Below are 20,455 nucleotides of genomic sequence, written 5' to 3' on the forward strand. Positions count from 1 at the left end.
GTGCAGAATAAACATGGTCCAACATTGGACACAATCAACACATTAACACGGTTGGTAGAGCACATGCCTACATTACCCAACCAACTAAGGCATCAAATTGTATTCCTGATTACTGCATCATTACAAATACATCATTGATTAAAGCAGTTTGAAACCATCCTGTCTACAGCAGGACTAAACACCAATCAGTTGCTCAAAAGAAAGAGAAAAATAAGAGGTAACTGATTAATAGGAAGAAACTATAGAAATATAAAAGACAAATCAAATATAGAAAAGGGCCTTTTTATTTTTACATATGGCTTGAAGCGTTTATTACAAAGAGGTTACAAAAGGTTGAGGACTTTTGAATCATCAACCAACAGCCATCAATGGTAGAAGCAACTACACAGTCTGAGCACAACACTGATTATCAAAATAACAGCAAGTAACTGAAAGTATGTCTCTTTTCCATGTACAGCAGAATAGTAGAGATACCACTAACACCACTAGCATCCAAATGCTAAACATGATTCCCTTGGGTCGTGTTCATGAGACACCAAACAGTACAAAATTGACTGAAACAGGGAGGACTACCTGGACTTGTCAGATAGAAATCGCTTATTTAGTTTTTCCCTTTCAAAACGGTTTGCTACCATGTGCCCTATTGAACACAACCTTATAGTGTTGGACTTGACCTTTTGAGCAGGAGTCACTGCACCAATATGGTTAACGATATAAACAGCAAACAAAGACTGCAGAATAAAGGCCTGTAACGTGACTCGGCTGACTCTTCCTCTATAATAATCTCAAAGCCACAACATCCCAATCACTTTTAAATCAGGATTTATTATTCATTTTCTAGGTGTCTAATCATCAAACATGATCGTTCCAAAGATTCATTGGAATTGGAAAACAGTTCATGTGTGCCCACACTACGATATTGATCAGAATCGCAGAATTTAGCTTTACAGTTCATCTAGATCCAGTCTGCTTGACCAGGCTGCATTTTGGATATGAAGCTGGCCGGTCAGAACTTAGAAGTTTGATATTTCCGTTTTTAAAAGGGGAAGTATTTATATGTTGCATAAACAGCTGTTTTATCCAAAGTATTTTGCATATAATGTTCATGACTCCAACTCATGTTTCTCTTCTTGCCCGTTTCTTCTTCATCACTGGTTTGGAAGGCTGGCTCTCTTCAGGCTTTTCTATGGGGGAAAACACACAGGGAGAATAGTCTTACAATACAATATGGGAGTCCTTGTAAGACAAGACACAGGTTGTAAAACAGAAACGAAGACTTTAGAAGCAGGAAGTGTGTAGAATCCATTCCAGAATGATCACTAGGAAGTGTACATTTTTGTTCTCGCGCAGTACTACCACCTGAATCATCCAATCAATGGCTTGGATAGTAGCTGGGTTGAAACAAAAAGGTGCACCCCGTGGAGGTGTGGTCCTCCAGGAGTGGATTGAGAAACAGTGCAGCTGTAGAAAAGTGTGAGTGGAGACTGAGCGAGAACTGCAGCCCTGCCTGTATACAGTCTTGAGTTTTTAGGGTTGCAACATTTTTGCTTATTTTCTGCTTACTTCTCTGCTTACTTCCTGCTTATTCCTAAACGTATTCCAAGAATCTTCCAAATAGGATTTAAGGAAAGTTACTGAAATTTTGCAACCGTATGATTGATACATTAAAGAGAAGGACTGATGCTCTAGCTGGGATAGCCAATCAAACTGAATGGAGAGAGGGGACATCTGGTAGTAATAACCTGGCCTAGCTGCTTCCTACACCTCCAGAAATCAAGAGCTACACCTCAGAGGAAGGTGGTATGCAGGCAGCTTAGTGGCCCAGTCAATCACACAACATGGCAGCCCTGCCCAGGAACACCACCAAGCAGCCCACTAATATGTCTAGATCTGAATGGTTTGAGGGCAAGGTAAAGCTATTCCTCCTTTAATATTAATGTGTTTCTATTGTGATCATAGTATAGCAAGAAATGAGTGGGGATATAGAATAGAGGAAAATATAACGTGAAGTAAGATGTATGCAGGGATCGAACCCCAGCTGCTGGCAGAGATACGTAGTCCAGGGTCTGCAGCACTACCACTAGACCAGACTCCAGTGTGATTCACATAGTTCTGATAGACTTACTATGTGTTGGAGCAGGTAGACTGTTCTGCTTGGCAGTAGGCTCCGTCTCTGCGGGTTGGGGTGGCACTTGTGTGATGGGGGCTGTGTTCTGAGCCACAACTGGTTGCTCCACTCTTGCCTGCAGGAATTAGAAACCTTGCGATTAAAGAGGCTAAAGAACCTTTGCCCCTCACTGGAGGTGCTCTTGGGCCAACAGGGGTCCCCTAAACGAAATTGCACTTTATTTCCTTTATAGTCCTTACAAGCCCTCGTCAAAAGTAGTACACTATTAGGAAATATGGTGCCATTTGACACAGCCATTGAGGTCTATAGAGCAGTGTCACCAACCTTCACAGCAGCAACATTGACAGCAGGAGCAGTAGGCTCCTGGATTGGCTGCTTCTTCACCTTCTTCACCTCAGCAACAACCTTTTTACTTTGCTCCTCTGACTCCTGTCAATCACAGACAAACAGAACAAATATGAGCCAATCAGGAAGGCCACAGGTAGCAATGCCCCAATGAAGGACTCAGCAATGTAGTTCTAACGAGTGATGGTAACAGTTTAAATTAAGTTGCTCTATTCCTGTGTAATAAGACTAATCACTATAGTAACATTATGTTGTTAAGGAGGAATCCAGTAAGTGCTTAGTCGACGGTGTTACCTGGCCAGTAACTACAGCATCTTCAACTTGCTTCTTCTTCTTCTTTTTCTTCTTTTTCAATTTACCAGTTCCATCAGCAGCAGGCTCCGCCTGTTCTCTCTCTTCATCAGATACCTGCTGTGAAACAACATTCAAAGTACAAAACTAATTCAAATACTTAACAGATCTAGACTGCTCAACCTAAATCAACAACCTGACAACATTTCCCCAACTTGAACATAAGTCAAAATAATAACAAGGGGACAAGGTACAGTAAGCAGCAGATTATTTTTATTTTTTTACATGAGGCTTCTGAAATTTAAAATGTGTAGTTGTTTGACAGAGGCTTTTAAAATGAAGCAATCCCCAAATCACTACTATTACTCTGTGCAGAACCTTGTACAGGATACAGCATGGTCTCTTTACAAGCTACTGTTGCACTGCAGTCAAACTAGTTATATTCCAAGGATGTAGTGCACATTACCAGTCAGCCTATCCTCACATATGCATAGTTATATTTAGAGGTTTTTAAATGCAACATTTAAATTAAATCCCTGACATCTCTTCATCATGAAATGTTCTATTTAACTCTGGAGATGGTTTCTCTCTCAACTTTCCCAGATTATATTGACAGTATTTAAATATAAGGCATGTTATTTATTTAACCAGGAACAGGCCCTTGATGTTAGAAACCTCTCGTGAGGGGTACCTAAAAGTGTTATCACAACTGGCGACTAACCTTGACAGTCTCTGGCAGGGGCTCCTCGAGGACAGGTGGGGCAGCCTCTACTGGAGCAGGGAGTTCCTCATAGTTCCCCCACACCTCCGCTGGGGCATTCCAGTCAGAGCACCTGTCTGCTGCAGCAGCAGACCCATCACCATCTGAAAACACATCCGGAGGAAAGCTCTAGTTAAAACACCTCACAAAAACACAACCTTTACAACACATGCTACAGACAGAGATGATAATTTTCCGTCCTACAGCAGTCTCCTGACTACAATACAGTTGGACTGTGCAGAATCACTGATCTACAGGCCACCTTGCAACCCGTATAACTACTCATTATGCAATCTAATCCCTGCAATGACTTTTATTGCCAGTGTAAAGGTTTGTTTTACTTACTCAGACCAGACCACTCATCTTCCACTTGAGGCTCAGGCTGGCTGGGACACGGCAGCTGGGGTTCCACTGCTGGAACACACAACGACTTGGCTTCATGGCGGACTATCACCAATATTGCCATATGATTTTGATCCTTTAGTAGTTTAATTTCTTTTTTTTAAATGATACAATCTGATTAAATATCTATACTGCCCTACAAAGGCAAAACACAGTAACTAAGTAATTGTTTTTACTGCAAAGTCTGTCTTTCTGTCTAGACAGAGCAATTTTTGTTACTCCATTATATATATTCTGATTAACTGCCTTGTTCTTGTGTCAGGAAACTAAATACCACACGAATCAAATAATATACCTGGCCATTACAACAGATAAAATATTTGACCAAATTCATAGTTAATGCGTTTTGCCTTTGTAGGGCACTATACTTGTCTGTACTGTAAACCATGCCATCTAGAGGGCAAAAGGTGATCCTACACCAGGAGTCCACAAAGAACAGTCAGCCCATCACCTGCAGTGCCAAATGTTAGTCTGGTTAATGAGACTAGATTCAGGTCTTTAGCCTTTATCTCTGTTATCAGGGATCCTCCTAATAAGTCCACCCTCCAAATAACACAACATTGCAATAGAAAACCTCAGTGAAAACTCCTGCCAGTAAAAATGTAATTGTACTGTGTATTCCCTGCATATAACAAAAAGTAAGATTTGATTAATATGTACATATGCAGTATATTCGAGGGAAATATTACTACTATCATTACTTTCAGTCTCGTGCCCCCAGACAGTGGTGTCTTGATTGCTCTCAGAAGTGGTCCAGTGCTCCTCGTCAGGAACAATGTTAAGGGCAGGGGCCGTCACAGCCCGGTCAGTCCATTCTCCAGTCACTACCGGAGCCTCCTCGCTGCTGATAGCTGACACCAACACACACATTTAAAACCCTTCAAGAACATCCACACAATGGCAGCACTTTACATAGTGTGCCTAAGAAATGGACTCCAACCAAGTACTATACAAGAGCATGTAACTAATTGTTTTTCTTAAAATGGGACATGATTTGATTTCACCCTAAGCCTTATTTGAATCAATATGTTTATTTATTTTTTACCTTGAGGTCTGCCTACGGCACCTGCTTTCTCTGCTTTGGTTTTGGAGGATTCTCCTGGGGAAATAACACTCATGTTTAAAGGCAAGGCTGTAGCTATATTTCCATATACATTAATATTTTTTATTTGCAAAGGGAGAGCAGGTCAACACACAAAGAGCAGTAGCCTGGAACGCAAACTGATATGCTCAGTTCTATTGTTTCAGTGGTGAAACGGAGCATGTCAGTTTGAATTCCAAGCTAACAGAGCAGTTGACAAGCAGCAGAAGCTACACCGCTCTCTCTCTGGGCTCGGAGTCCTCCAGGGTCTGTATTTATAGCAGGTCTGATCAACAGAGGACCAGCAGAACTCAATAACAGGAGAAGACAGAGTAGCAGTCTCCCTGGATGCCAAATTAGTCTGTTTACAGAAAGTTTGTGAAAGTGTAGGTGTCTTTAACCAAGCTCAGGCCTGCTCAGCTGCTGCCTTTTGCCAGCAGAGGTGTATACTATAAGGTGATAGACCTAGCTAGCTTTACCTTTCTTCTTCTTCTTATCCTTCTTCTCAGAGACAGACCCAGGGTTTGCAGCTTTGGGGCTGACTTTGGTTGACTCTGTGGGAGGAGTACTAGGCAGAGGATCCACTCCTCCAGGGCTCCCTGAGCCGTCACCGGTGGTCTTGTCTTTACGGCGCTGCTCACGCTTCTCCTTGTTACTGACCTTGGTCTCCCAGGTGCCTGATACTGATAGAAACATGGGGAAGGTTAGTGGGATCAAGTTAAATAGGCCTACATCTCATGTTCAAATCCACTGTTAGAATGTCCAGGCTCTGGGCCCAGTTTCCCAAATCCATCTCAAGAGTAAGTTCATCGTTAAAGCCTTCTTAGGAACATCGTTACATCTACATTGCTCTTGAAAATGCTCATTATTTAACGACTGCCCCAGACCACTCATAGAACAGCAAAGTACGTTGTTAGATGTTTCTTGCCCTTCCGCGTCACTTTATACACAGATGTTTATCAGTCTGTGACTGCTGATAACCTCAGAAGTTTGTAGACTACAAAAACAAAGTTGCCCATTTTTTTGCAAAACAAATACGCTTCAAATGAACACCGAGATGACTGTATTAAAAGACAAATACTGTATAGGCTACATACACATTTTTGAATGATATGGAAATCAATTTCATGTTAATGCAATTGAGTGTTATTTAGATATTTGTAAGCTACCGATACATTTTTGCCTCATATATTTCATGATATAACATTTGCACAACCTGGATTTAGTGCATTATTATTAAGGTAAGCATTAGAATAAGCCGCCTCAATATTTGTAACCATAGGTGAACTCTAGGAGCCGATCCATCGTCAGTCTTGTGGAATAATTCTAATGTCAAGGTAAGATTGGAAAGGGAGAACGCTGATCCTAGAGCAGTGCTACCCCCCAATCTTGGTCAGATTGCATGAATGATTGATTTAATCTTTCATAGACTAACATTAAAATGACTAATTTCAATTTCCCTGAAAGGACGTAATAATTAGCTGTAAATGTATGCCGCGCTTTGCTAGGCACAATTGATTCAAACAGTTGGTGGTATTGTATGGTGTGTACCTTCCTCCGATTCCTTGCCATGAGAAGAAGCCGTCTTAGCCTCCTTTACTGCCGGTTTCTGCTTCTTCTTTGTATTCTTTACCTAAATATATAGATTTCAACATGTATGGTGGATTAATGCTACAAGGCAAAGAAAGGGAAAGTGGTAACATACAGAAGCATCGCCCCCTGCACCATTAGAACAGAAACCCCATGTTATGAAAGTGTGTGTGTGTGTAATATATATATATATATCTCAAATCACATACACCATCCTGTTCCTCTAAATCTGTCTACCAAGAGCCTTTTGACATAGGCTATACGGTCCTTACAATCTCAAAAGCTATAAACCAAACAAATCAAATAAGTATTATATTGGAAGTGTCAGCCCCTCAATGCGGATTGAGGCCAAAAACAACTATAAAGAGCATTGATTGACAGACTGGCAGTCAACTGGGTTGAAAGCTGTATTTGATCATGGAGGAGCTACACTTGATACTAGCTAAGTGAGGAAGCCATCCGTCCCATCCTTTGGGATTTGCTGCATCTGCAAGTTAAAATCTGGCAAACAGACATTGCCAGCTGGCCCCTGCACATCACAGGACTGTAGGAGTCCTAAGGGAGGCAGGCCTCTAGTCTAAAAGCCACATCATCACTAGGAAAACTCTACTACAAACGCCATAAGGCCGGTTCTCAATCTTGAAGGCTTGTTTAGTGCAGAAATGGGGATATTATGTAGCTAGGTATAACCAAGCATATCTGAATTTATTTAGCATACAACGGACTTCTGTTTTGTATACAACAGATTCAACTGTTTCACTAGTCTCCTAGGCTTGCATACAATCATTTCTCTACAAGCAACATTAGGCCTACCTCAGAAGCCTTTTCTGTCTTGACTTGAGAATGATGTGGCACTACTGGCAGGTTGTCTTCTTCAGTCACTCTGACTTCCTCTTGTAGCTCAGCAACTACACTACCATTTGGCTGTGATTTCTGTGGGGCAAAAGAGAACAAGGCTTAATTTAAAAACAAATATTAGTTTGGCTCACGTGACAGGTTAATCTAGCTAGCCGAATCATGCTAATGTCGGCTACTAACTACTAACGTTAGCTAGCTACTGTGACAGAGCTGTCAAAATTAGCATAGCATAATTAGCTAGTAAGCCAACATTGGAAACGTTACCTTTTCTGTAGGCTTCCTTTTCTTTTTCTTCGGTTCCTCTGCTTTTGTCGTCTTGATAGTAGCTGGTTTAGTGCTTTCCATAGTCTCAACTTCAACTATGGTCAGTCGCTTCTTGAAGAGCCCGCGACATGCGGAGGCCCACATAGCCACCATTAGCACGAGCCCAATGCACGCTGCTAAGATCAACCATGGCGGAATATCGGGCTTCACTCCAAAATCCACCCCGAGTTCTGAGTGCAAGAGGTCTAGGCCAGTGGAAAGCAGCTCATTCAGGCGACCTGCTATCAACTTGACCTGTTGACAGGTCGCGTCCTGCCAGTTCTCTGCCATTTGGGTTGATCTCGCTGATTGACAGAATATGCAAAAGTTAACTGGCTAAAAATAACGGTTTTGACAGGGCAAACAAAACCACGATCATCGCTAGCTTGTCATCCACCTAGCTGCTAACGCGTTAGCTAGCTGTCAATCATGTAACATTTGAGTCGGTCGAAATAAATTACCCTCATATAGCTAGCTATTTGTCCAGCTCGTATGACTGATGAACCGGTTTCTTGCCCACTGATAAAGCAAGGTTGATTTCGAGGAGCAACAGAAAAACAGGCGGTGCTTAACAGCATCCCGCTCTACGATTGGTGCAACGTCATGGAAGGAGTCCCTTTGAAATCACGACGAATTTCCTCATACAGATTAAGAATGGTGGTCCTGGACTAGAACAGATTACTTGGGGTTAGTTATCAGTATATTTGATTAAAAACTATACCAAATGATGAATCACATATCTTGAACCAAACTTTTGCTGCCCACCTCGTCAAGTAGAATTTGTGGCCTGTTTTATTGTAAGCTTGGGTGTATTCCGACAATCTAAATAATTGCAGTCTTTGTAAAGTTCCTAAAACAAGGTTATCAGCATGCCTAGCATTTATTGTCAGGTCATCGATTTGTATTCAGAAATACATTCTACAACAATCAACAGACTAAAATGATAATTTGCATCCAAGTTTATTTTGAAATTCCCTACTCCCCCTATACAAGAAAAATATTGACTTTCCATCAAGGCAGCAGCGAACTGTCAGTGATAGTAAGTATTCTGTTTAGGGCAAGGAACAAAATCATAATCACAGTGTTTTTTTTTTTTTAGACTAACTTTTTAAATACTTCTACTGCGGTCCTCTTTGGCTGAGCTTCGGCACAGTTTGCTGTCGAGCCAAATTCCTGGGAACTAAAGGTTTAAGCCAATAGAGCAGAGGGTTTCAACTTTACAAAGCCAATGCAGGAATGTATATTACCTTCAAAACTAAAAAAATTAAAATAAAATAAGAACAAGCCGTCTGTGTTCACAACACAAACAAAATAACCGCCAGGGGAGCGACTGCATTTTTTGTATTTTCTTCGAATTCCATAAAATTGTATAGACAAAAAACAAATCTACAAAAATGGAACTAGGTAAATATTACACAACAGGTAAACATGTTTGTCAACCTCTACACAAAACCAAAGTTCTTGGTCTTAATGGCTAGTAAGAGTTTCTGTTTTAGAATCTGTTTGGAGGAGTAGAGTGGCACGTAGAGACGCGAGATGCAGGTGTTGGCCGTGGGCAGGTGCTGGTCATCCGGAGGCCTGATGGTGATGGAGGGCATGGGCTGGAAGCCTTCCTCACTGGCTGGCAGAGACGGACTGGAGGTCCAGAAGTACACCTGCAGGGAGGGAGAGGAATCCGATTGTATTGGAATTTATATTTGAGTTTCTGCAGATAAAAATCAAACTGGGACTGCATCAGGTAGTGAAAATAATTTCTTACCAGATCTTGCCTCTCAGTCATGCTCATCTTCTCCACGATGGACCAAAACCAGCGTTTGAACTGCAACAACTTATCAGCATTTTCCCCTGTTGAGATTCAGAGTGGGATAACAAAAATAAGTGACTCAATCATGGAATAAAAACCATCAACTCAAACACACTTAAATCATGTAAAAGTACAAACGTATTTTTGTTACAAGACTTCTAACTGCATCACTAAAAGTATTAGGGTGAGGATCAATAACCAAAGGAAAACTAAATACATCCAGGTTTTATAGTACTAGGATCAGGTCTCCACATCCATATAATCTTATTCATTGTAATCAAAAAGGCAAAACTGATCCTACATCAGCACTCATACTCTGAGATTCTTTGTGAATACGGGCCAAGGTCTTTGTACCAGATTCATCATTGAAGGAAGTGAAGCTGATGAGCATCTGCACGTTGACCTCTCCACAGCCGTTGACCAGCAGCCTGAAGTCCTCAGCTGTCAAGTCCTCCAGGGCGTTCTTAGGAAGGACATCCAACAGACCCTTCCTCATCGCCTGGAAGAGACAAAACAGTATTAACATTAAATGTCAACATCTTTATATACAGTACACATCCATCCCCTTCTCATCAACTGAGAGAGAACAAGGTATTAATCTCACATAAATTTACACTCTACGATATTGTCTCTGTATACATCTAGGCTTATCCCTACTCCAGCTTTAGACTGGACTGGTGTCCGATTTGCTGTTTTGGAAACTCCTATGGCATACCAAAAACAGATCTGGGACCAGGCTAACTTTAGACCTAACTCGATACAGAATGCCCCACTTGGTTCCCCTTATTATAGTGAATGGTAATTCACACTGCCACATGTGTACAACTCACATGAAGAGGTTGCTCGGCAACCACCAGCATCCTGTGTTCGGCGTACTTTCTCACATATTCGTAAACGTTGAGAGGAGTCACAGGCATGTTGACCCCACCTGACAGCAGCTCCACCTGATAGAGCCATGGACAGCAGACGTAATGTTAATAATGCAATGCGATGTTTCATAACATTCTCTGTCACAATTAGACTGCAGAATAGAAGGGTTTTCAAAACAGTCAACTTCTGATAAATGCCAAACCTGGCAGTTTAAAATGTTTAATGTTGAATGCACAAGTACAGTGAAATGCCAGTTGTGACAGAGTATTAAAACCAGAGCATGCAGTCAGGTGCGAAAATACAACGAAATGAAAAATCGGGACTGAAAATGTTTCCCAAGTGCACTTCCTGAGTTGAGTTGACTGCAGGTGAAATATTCTCCCTGTGAGTTCTTTACCTGTCCAGCCCCTTCCTCCTTACACAGGTCTATGGCGAAGGCCAGGTCCATGGCTGCAAACACAGCCTCTGCCTCTCCAGCCTGAGAGTGACGGATCAACTGTCGCAGGCTCTCGTACATTACCGGGTCAAAGAAGGCAAAGTCATGCCAGTTCACCTGCTCACAGACACACATACTGATGAGAACTCTATCCGTGTACATGTCCAGATATAGTGGTTTCCATATTGCAGTGTACAACAGTGCACATATAACAGCGGAAATCATTACCTTTCTGCCGAGCAGCACCTTGATGACATGTCTGTTCAAGGTAATTGGACAGAGCTCATTCTGCAGCAGACACAGCCCTAGTATTCTGGAGAAGAAATAAGAGAAAAAAAACTTAAATACTTGGAAATTCTTTGAGGTAGGCTACATATAATTTAGTTGTTTTATCCCTGAATACAAGTAAATATTGTCTGCACTCCAGATTCCCTATGGGTCCCAGTTGCACTATAAAGGGAATGGGATGCTAGGACTTACCTGCCGATGTTCCTGAAGCAGTTGAGCCTGGCCTCCGTGTTCTTGCCGGGCCGGGGAGAGTAGAAGCCTCTCTTCCCGGGCTGGTAGAACAGGGGAGCGTTGTCATCTCCATCTTCAGGGTCGTCCAGCTCCATGTCCACCACACTGCGGGTGGAGCCATGACGCTTACGGTTCTCTTGCTGCTACAACCAGGAAATGAGCAACAACTATGTGTAATTGACCAAGTTGACACATTTTTGGTTATTACGGCGTAAAATAATTAAAATCAGTGCCACCTAGTAAAATATAAGTGACTGATCTTGAGAAAGGTTGCTAAGGCTGAAATTTTGACAAACAGACCCCTATATCCTGTTACTATTAGAGCATTAGAGCAAGATTTGTATTATGTTATAGTAAACCTCTAAAAACAGCCACAGTCAGAAATCTAACCAGTAAATGAATGTCATGAGGCTGAAGGCCACATACCTTTTATTCTTCATACAACTTTCTTTCAGGCATGTCTAATGACTTGTGTTCCTGGACCACAGAGCTGGGGCATGCTGGGACCGGAGATTGAGAGCTGAAGCTTACCTGTGCTTTCTCAGGAGCCTCCAGGAGACCCAGGTCCAGTATGCTGTCAGCGCCATTTTCCCTGTGGAAGGAGAGAGGGGTTCTAGTCAGGTTATCCTTTATTTTTATCAAACCAGGTTGTCCTTTTGAGGTAAAAAAAAAAGAAGCTTTCACAAGGGAGACCAGGCAAAGAGGGCATCCTTGAAATTGTGTATGGTGACGATGCGTCCCAAATGGCACCTTTTTGCCTATATAGCATAAAGGGGCTCTGGTCAAAAGTAGTGCACTGTGAGCAGGGTGCTATTTTGAGAACAAAATGACAGAGTGGTGAATAGGACACTACTATACCTTCCATGTGCAATGAGCAGCTCCATGGCCTCCTCCACCCTGGCCCTGAGAGAGTCCTCACTGGCCAGGAGCAACAGCAGCTGGGCTGGGGAGAGCTCCAGCAGCATCCCTGTGATCTTACTGGCAAACGCCTGGAGAGGAAGGAACAACACCAGTCAGTCACATTATGTAGACTGTCCTGAGGTTTTCACTTATTCACCACCCATCACATACAGTATTCCTTGATTGTATATAGATATTATGCATTATAGATAAGATACTTTAATTAGAATTAGATTGTTGTAAAGCTGGTAGGTACCGGCTGCATAGCATGGACGCGGGGGTACAGCCTCTCTCCCAGGGCCTGTCTGTGGGCAGGTAGTGGGTCAGGTTCGTCACTGGGGTTCCCCTCAGAGGCTGGCCTGAAAGGCCGGGTGTCAATGGACAGCTGTCTCCTCGAGTCCCTGGAACACACACAGAAGGGAAGGTTAGCTAGCGCCCGCAAACGTTCTACACCATCGTGCCAACCTGAATCAAACTGGCCTGTGAAGGCCATTGTCTTACGCCAGATAAATGCTCGTCCCTCAACCGATCGGTCTTGTAGGACGTGGAACTCATCTATAAAACTAGATTTTGCTCAACACTAGTTCCTAATTCTGGCTACTATGGCAAACCATGCTCCAGCTAACAGCCTAGTACAAGCTTGTTTGAATGGCCATACGGTAGCTAGTTTAACAGCTTGTTGATTAAGTTGTACAGAACCAGGGTTATGGGACTCTCAGAAATCAGCATGTATGCAACAGACAGCTGCCATTGTGCCTCGCTACTTTGTAACATTTGGCCAACGCGATAACGTTGCAGAGAGCAGTTAGCTGTGCTGTAGAACTCGGCACACTAATCACAGCAGAACAGATATCATGAAAACTCATGTGCATTGATAGAGCTAGAGGGAGTATTCAGCATTGTGTGAACTGGTGTTTTCATATGGATTGATTAGAAATGTTCGTACATAAAGAATTTCATGAATACGGATTCTACCACCACAAAACACCTAAGCTAGATATAGAATTAGGTAGTGAAGACACCCTCATTACTCTTAAATATTAGCTACAGGTTCATCATTTTTGGTAAGATTAACGGACGCTTGAGGATGAACAGGGGTTCAGTGGATGATGTCACCTTGGTAACATTTTTTAATGTTAGGACAGCATATTGTAGTCGGACTTCTTTTTAGCTATCCATGAGTGTCTGTACTGATCTGTCTGAACTCGCAGACGGCCGCCATGTTATCCGACGTGAGACAATGCAGCGCAGGACAGAAACTATGGTGGATGCGTAACCAGGTCAGTTAGGTTTGGCTCAGCTCAGTAGTGTAAAATGTTATTTCGGTGTAGTGGAGTAGAGATGTATAAAGCTATAGTTACAACTTTCAAACTATGTTGCATTTGAATTGCATTGTGTAACACCACCAGCAACTGATAAGCAATTAATCTACAACGTGGTTGCATCCAGTTGCAAAATAAATAAAAATAATTTCAATTACGTTTGAGTTACTTCGTGTATCAGCAAAGTTGCTTGAGATGTCACTTGCATCCTCTAACTGCAACTAAATTTGCTTGAAAGTTGCTTTGTGTAACTCCAGCCTGACACATGAAGGTCAAATGTTTTCTGAAAGGCAACATGTCCTAATGACAACACAACCACAGGGTTGGTGGGCAGGAAGTTTGGTCTCTCACCTGTCTCGGTCTCTCCTAGAGCCGGCTCGGAGCCCTCCACTCCTCCGCTCCCTCTCCCGGTCTCTGTTCCTCAGCCGCTGCATCAGATCTACACACAGAGGGAGACTTTAGGAAAGATATATCTCTGTTCTCCTCTGAAATTCCTCTTGCTTCCCTCAGAGTGGTGGTAAGCAGTAAGTTGTCAGTCACCATGTTAAACTGCCATTTGGGTTAAGTAATTAATAAATTGACGCTAGTAGTTTCATACTCAATGTCATACTTGAGTTGTAATCGTGATGACACGTACTGCTGGCCTGCATGCCCTTGCTGACGCTCTGCACACAGTCCAGGTTGGGCAGCTTGTCATTGGACAGGAAGGCCAGGGCGATGGCCGTGTAGAAGCTACGGGCCACGCCACTACCCTCGCCCGGCTCGTCCTTGAAGGTGACCTTGACGCGGTGCACAGCCATGGGTGTGGTGGTGCAGCGCCGGCCAAAGTGAGTGTTGAGCTGCCTCATGGTCTGCTGGATCAGCTGGTCACGGTCACGGTCCACCTCCAGGGCCAGGTCACGAGACTGGAGGTTACGGAGTTTCTCCATCTCCCGGCGGAACTTAGACTCCTTCACCTCAAATCCCCCCAGCTCGGTCAGGATCTGGGGACGGGATCAGACAGACAGGATTAAATGTCTGGTTAGATCGTCAACTGTTTTTAATGTTTAACAGATTTTTTTTAGTCCTGATCTCATCTTGGTAATTGTACTTTTCTTTATTACATGTTTGTCTGTCAAGATCTGGGGACAGATCTACTGTTCTAAAAGAGTACATTTGGATCCGGGATGCTGATTGGTTGATAGCTGTTAGTTATTCACGATAATCCACAGGGAAAAGCCTGTTAACAGTTCCATTTGAATCATCAATGCGCTGTTCAACAGCCCAGCCAGGCAATTCATAAACTTTCATCATCTTGGTAAAGGTCATTTTTATTTATTTTGTCTGTCTAGCTGTATATTTTTGTGGATTTCATTGTATTAATGGTTTGGGGCAGGGGAAATACTATAAATATAATACAGTATAAGTGTTTAAACCAATCCCTGAGTGTGCATACCGATCCAGGCTCTGCTCCAACATCCTCCATGAAGACGCGCCCGAACAGCTCCAGAGACAGACGCCAGCGGCCCAGCAGCATGTCATGGGAGATCACCATCCCCATGAAACTACAGTGGGGTCTGGAGAGGAGGACAGAGATTATATACTTCCTAGTTAATATTACAGTGGGGTCTGGAGAACACAGGAGAGGGCACAGAGATGTGACTTCCTTGTTAAAACCAAAAATGGGAGCGTAAGGAACATTTACATATGCAGTTGTAAGACGCAAAGAGGGAGAACATTTTTATTTATTTATGTAACCTAACTATATTCATTGTTTCCTTACTGAAGCAAAAAGAGATCGACCCGAGAAAGCAGACCGAGATAGAATGTTCATTTATTTACTAGCCACTAAGACACGTGTACCATACCTAAAGGAAGGGAGCGGGGGGCCATCACTCTCAGTGAGGCCTATTTCAGCCAGGAGGCTGCTCTTCAGCTGGGCAGCTAGGTCATGGGGTGAGGGGCCTGGCTTTGGAGCCATTAGCTCCTGGTCCATGGGCTGGTCCTCTCTGCCGCGCTGACTAGTCTCCATACTCATCACGTTCTTCAGGTTGGCCGAGTAGGACATCTTGGTGGGTAGGATCTGTAGGACACAACACAGCTGTGGTTGTAGTGAATGGTGCTATAATGAATGTTTTTTATTATGATGGAAATGTACTGTGAAGACTGTGGCTCTGCTCCCATAATTTGATGCATCTCTCCTATTTTTCCTTCCATGAAGTACTAATCACCGATCTAACATGGATTGGCGTTGGCAAGCTTTGCAGTTTCCATTGCTTTCACCAATCCAGCCATGTTAGACCAGTGATTCCTTCAAGAAAGGAGGGAAGGGGGGTGAGGGAAGGATGCATGTTGATTGAAGGGATGAGGGATAAAGGAAGGATGCATGATAAGCGTATTAGAGCTGGTGTGTTGTCAGGGCGCGCAGTGTGTTATGTATACCTGAGAGGAGCCCATGTTAACCTCCATGCAGCTGCGGTCCAGGGTGGACTCGGCCAGGCCTTTGCTTGCTGTGTACGAGGACGAGTACAGGCCCTGACTAGGACGGCCAAACAGATCCTCCTTCCTTGCATTGGGCTGGGAGGTAGAAAAATTAAAAAATAAGTTGCAGTGTCATTATTGTAACAAACTAAAGACAGATGAACAGCGTATTGGTAGTGGTGGATTTATTGACTTCAAGTGTATATTGCACTGCTTGCCCCATAAAGGTATAAGTAGGCAAATAAGCTCTATAGCTGTGATTTAACATAATTACGGTCTGCATCAATTCCACTGCATTAAGGATTATACAGAAGAGGCTGTTTGGGGAGCCCGTTAGGACTTCACCTGCACATGTCACTTTAATTCAATTTCCCTCGGATAGTTATCAATAAAATGTCACAATAAAGTGCAGTTTTAGATTTGCCTGCTGGGGGGCCAAGGAGACCCCCAGTGCCACTAAAACCATTGACAACTAAAATCTGTTTAAGGGGTTGTTAAATAAATGTTAAAACTACTTTGTTGTAATATCTTAACCTCATGAAGAGCATAGTCAGAACTACACAGTTCAGATTATTCCACATTTAGCTCTATCAGTTAAACAAGTATCCATGCTTGTCATGATCAGTAAACATAAATTGGCCATGTAATTTCAGATATGTTGAGGCTACCCTGACGTCACTCAACCTTCAGTTAGATATTTGAGTGAAAAGTGAACTAACTATACCTGATAAATATGAGAGGTTTAGGTTCATTTCCCCATCCTCTGTGGGCTCTGCCTGTAAAGCAGCAGAAGGCCACATTTCCCAGTGTAAGCCTATTGTTAGCTGATAATGACGTTTACTTTGCAAGCTACCGGTAGAAACGTTGTACAGTTGGCTAAACATAGTGTTAAGTAGACCTTATGTACTTTTTTTCTCTCCAACCAACAGACCTACTTAGTGAAGTTAACATAAACCCTTTAAAAAACAATTGGGTGTTTAAATCGCAATTGCTGCTGACAAACATGATTAATGGACCACGTCAAATTGGCTAGCCAATAACAGATTACATCAATATGGCTAGTTAACAAGCTAACCTTCAGGGGATAAACTATAAGTCTATATCCAAATATTGTTTCATTTTCTTGGCATCTAGAGGTGATTATAGTAGTCCAAATGATAATTTGACGAGGACTTGCTAATGTCAAGCTCTTTCCAAAAGCCTAACCTCTGACGAAGCAAGCTAAGTGACAGTTTGTTTAGCTAGCTAGATGCCAAATGATAGGTTACCCTCAGGCATCTGAAAATTCATGATCAATTGATGTTTACTGATCATGAAAAACATGCAGTTACTTGTTGTTTAACTCTGATAGAGCTAAACGTGGAATAATCAGAACGGTGTAGTTCCAAATGCTCTGCACTGTATTGTAACGTTTTATTGATAACGACTTATACTGGTCAGTGCAAATGAAAGAAATGCACTAACCTGCAGGAGGTGAGGCTGGTCTGCCAGGGGGATGGCCTCAGCCAGGGGGACCTCGAAGGGGTTGGGGGATACAGCCCAGGAAGGTCATGGAGTCAGAGCGCCGGAAGAACGGGTGGTTCTGCCCCGTCTCAGCAGGGACCGGGTCATCCTCCTTATCCTGGAGCGTGGAGCCTGAGAGGGAGAGAGGTCAGCACTACTTCCCTGCATTTCTCCACACTGCAAAAGACCACTGGGAAAGACTGGCCAAAAAACAACTGTACATAGGCAGTTGTTTGAACTATCACCTACATCAGGGCTCTTCAACCCAGTTCCTGGAGAGCTACCGTCCTGTAGGTTCACGGCAACTGTAATCACACGCACCTGATTCTAATAATTAGCTGGTTGATAATCTGAAATCAGGTTACTTAAAACTGGGGTTGGAGTGAAAACCTACGAGGGTAGCTCTCCATGAACAGGTATGGAGAGCCATGACCTACAGTGGTGACGTGTTAAAGTATTTGCCCCCTTTCTGATTTTCTCTATTTTTGCTACTGAATGTTATCAGAGCTTTCTAGAAGAAGAAAAAAAAACGCACACCTATTTAGGCGAGGTGCTAGCTAGCGGAGTAGAAAACTTGAAAATTAAAGAGAGCCACACACTCTAGATAAAGAGAACCTGAGTTTACAAATAACCAAAATGTATACTTATTTTATTTATTTAATTAACAAAGTGATGCAACACCCAATTCCCCTGTGTGAAAAAGTAATTGCCCCTTATACTCAATAACTGGTTGTGCCACCTTTAGCTGCAATGACAGCAACCAAATGCTTCCTGTAGTTGTTGAGTCGCTCAACGCTGTGGAAGAATTTTGGCCCGTTCTTGCATGTAGAACTGCTTTAGCTCAGCAACATTTCTGGCTTCACGAACTGCTCAGTTCAAGTCCTACCACAACGTCGTCTCAATTAGGATTAGGTCTGGACTTTGACTAGGCCATTCCAAAACTTAAAATTTGTCACTAACCATTTATGTAGAATTGTGAATTATTGGATCATTTAATTGCAGCATGACCCAGATGCGCTTCAGCTTCAACGCAGACGGATGGCCTGACATTCTCCTGTAGAATTCTGATAGAAGGAACTGTGAATTCTGCTCTATTAAGGCAAGTCATTCAGGTCCTGAGACAGCAAAGCATCCCCAAACCGTCACATTACCACCACCGTGCTTGTGGTTTCTTACTGTGGAATGCAGTGTTTGGTTTTCGGCAGACATAATGGGACCCATCTCATCCAAAAAGTTGTATCAAGTTTACCAAAAAGCACCTGAAGAATTACATTTCCATTGACAGATGAGTCAAAAGTATAACAACTTTTTGGATGACATGGGTCCCATTATGCCTGCCGAAAACCAAACACTGCATTCCACAATAAGAACTTTAACCAATGGTCAAGCATGTTTATTGAACCCTTATTTTACCAGGTAAGTTGACTGAGAACACATTCTCATTTACAGCAACGACCTGGGGAATAGTGCCAAAGCAGCAGCTACTCTTCCTGGGGTCCAGCAAAATTAAGGCAGTTTAAACAAATTTAAAAACATACAATACATTCAGATTTCACAACACACTGTGTGCCCTCAGGCCCCTACTCCACCACTACAACATATCTACAGCACTAAATCCATGTGTATGTATAGTGCGTCTGTATATATATGCATGTGTCTGTGCCAATTATTGTGTTTCTTCACAGTCCCTGCTGTTCCATAAGGTGTTTTTTATTATTATTTTGAAATCAGTTTTTTTTTTTTTACAATCTAATTTGACTGCTTGCGTCTGTTACTTGATGTGGAATAGAGTTCCATGTAGTCATGGCTCTATATAGTACTGTGTGCCTCCCCATAGTCTGTTCTTGACTTGGACTGTGAAGGGCCCTCTTGTGGCATGTCTTGTGGGGTATGCATGGGTGTCCGAGCTGTGTGCCAGTAGTTTAGACAGGCAGCTCATAAATAAAAGTAGTGATGAAGTCAATCTCTCCTCCACTTTCAGCCAGGAGAGATTGATATGCATATTATTAATATTAGCTCTGTGTACATCCAAGGGAAAGGCGTGCTGCCCTGTTTTGAGCCAATTTTCCTAAGTCCTTTTTTGTGGCACCTGACCACACGACTGAACAGTAGTCAAGGTGCGACAACTAGGGCCTGTAGGACCTGCCTTGTTGATAGTGTTGTTAAGGCAGAGCATCACTTTATTATAGACAGACTTCTCTCCATCTTAGCTACTACTGCATCAATATGTTTTGACCATGACAGTTTACAATCTAGGGTTACTCCAAGCAGTTTAGTCATCTCAACTTGCTCAATATCCACATTATTACAAGATTTGGTTGAGGATTAGGGTTTAGTGAGTGTTTTTTTCCCCAAATACAATGCTTTTAGTTTTAGAAATATTTATGGCCAACTTATTCCTTGCCACCCACTCAAACTAACTGCAGCTCTTTGTTGAGCGTTGCAGTCATTTCAGTTGCTGTAGTAGCTGATGTGTATAGTGTTGAGTCATCTGGATACATAGACACACTGGCTTTACTCAGTCAGTGGCATGTCGTTAGTAAATATTGAATAAAAACAAAGGGCCTAAACAGCTACCCTGGGGATTTCCTGATTCTAACTGGTTTATATTTGAGAGGCTTTCATTAAAGAACACCCTCTGTTCTGTTTGACAGGTAACTCTTTATCCACAATATAGCAGGGGGTGTAAAGCCATAATACAAGTTTTCCTGACAGCAGACTATGATCGATAATGTCAAAAGCTGCACTGTAGTCTAACAAGACAGCCCCCACAATCATTTGATCAATTTCTCTCAGCCAATCAGTAATTTGTTTAAGTGCTGTGCTTATTGACGGTCCTTCCCTATAAGCATGCTGAAATTATGTTGTCAATTTGTTGACTGT

The 20,455-nt window shown here is 42.6% G+C and overlaps 2 protein-coding genes across 5 annotated transcripts in view; both read right to left on the reverse strand.

The window, feature by feature from the left end:
• Positions 1-266: 266 nt before the first annotated feature.
• Positions 267-8,299, reverse strand: LOC115102284 (protein LYRIC-like). Of its 4 annotated transcripts, none has more exons than XM_029622105.2 (12): positions 7,720-8,299; positions 7,411-7,530; positions 6,559-6,640; positions 5,487-5,690; positions 4,972-5,025; positions 4,628-4,777; positions 3,870-3,935; positions 3,486-3,628; positions 2,768-2,884; positions 2,453-2,557; positions 2,126-2,243; positions 267-1,184 (listed from the first exon to the last, which is right to left on the reverse strand). In XM_029622105.2, the coding sequence occupies exons 1-12, from the start codon at positions 8,047-8,049 to the stop codon at positions 1,117-1,119; spliced, it is 1,557 nt and encodes a 518-aa protein (XP_029477965.2). In that variant the 5' UTR covers positions 8,050-8,299; the 3' UTR covers positions 267-1,116. The 4 variants fall into 4 exon arrangements, with proteins under 4 accessions (XP_029477965.2, XP_029477957.2, XP_029477948.2 ...); XM_029622097.2 differs by having other exon boundaries at positions 3,870-3,938; XM_029622088.2 differs by having other exon boundaries at positions 2,768-2,881; positions 3,870-3,971.
• A 403-nt stretch (positions 8,300-8,702) lies between these two features.
• Positions 8,703-20,455, reverse strand: part of LOC115102228 (E3 ubiquitin-protein ligase UBR5-like) — a 42,348-nt gene continuing 30,595 nt past the window's right edge. Inside the window, 17 exon segments of the mRNA XM_065008718.1 lie at positions 8,703-9,413; positions 9,518-9,603; positions 9,917-10,061; positions 10,393-10,506; positions 10,830-10,985; positions 11,097-11,181; positions 11,349-11,530; positions 11,919-11,979; positions 12,246-12,376; positions 12,544-12,688; positions 13,961-14,048; positions 14,220-14,592; positions 15,045-15,165; positions 15,457-15,671; positions 16,031-16,165; positions 17,534-17,600; positions 17,602-17,704. Of these exon segments, the coding sequence (XP_064864790.1) occupies positions 9,201-9,413; positions 9,518-9,603; positions 9,917-10,061; positions 10,393-10,506; positions 10,830-10,985; positions 11,097-11,181; positions 11,349-11,530; positions 11,919-11,979; positions 12,246-12,376; positions 12,544-12,688; positions 13,961-14,048; positions 14,220-14,592; positions 15,045-15,165; positions 15,457-15,671; positions 16,031-16,165; positions 17,534-17,600; positions 17,602-17,704 (2,420 nt within the window). The 3' untranslated portion in view covers positions 8,703-9,200.

Source organism: Oncorhynchus nerka, linkage group LG3, assembly GCF_034236695.1.
Source record: "Oncorhynchus nerka isolate Pitt River linkage group LG3, Oner_Uvic_2.0, whole genome shotgun sequence".
Lineage (NCBI taxonomy): Eukaryota > Metazoa > Chordata > Actinopteri > Salmoniformes > Salmonidae > Oncorhynchus > Oncorhynchus nerka.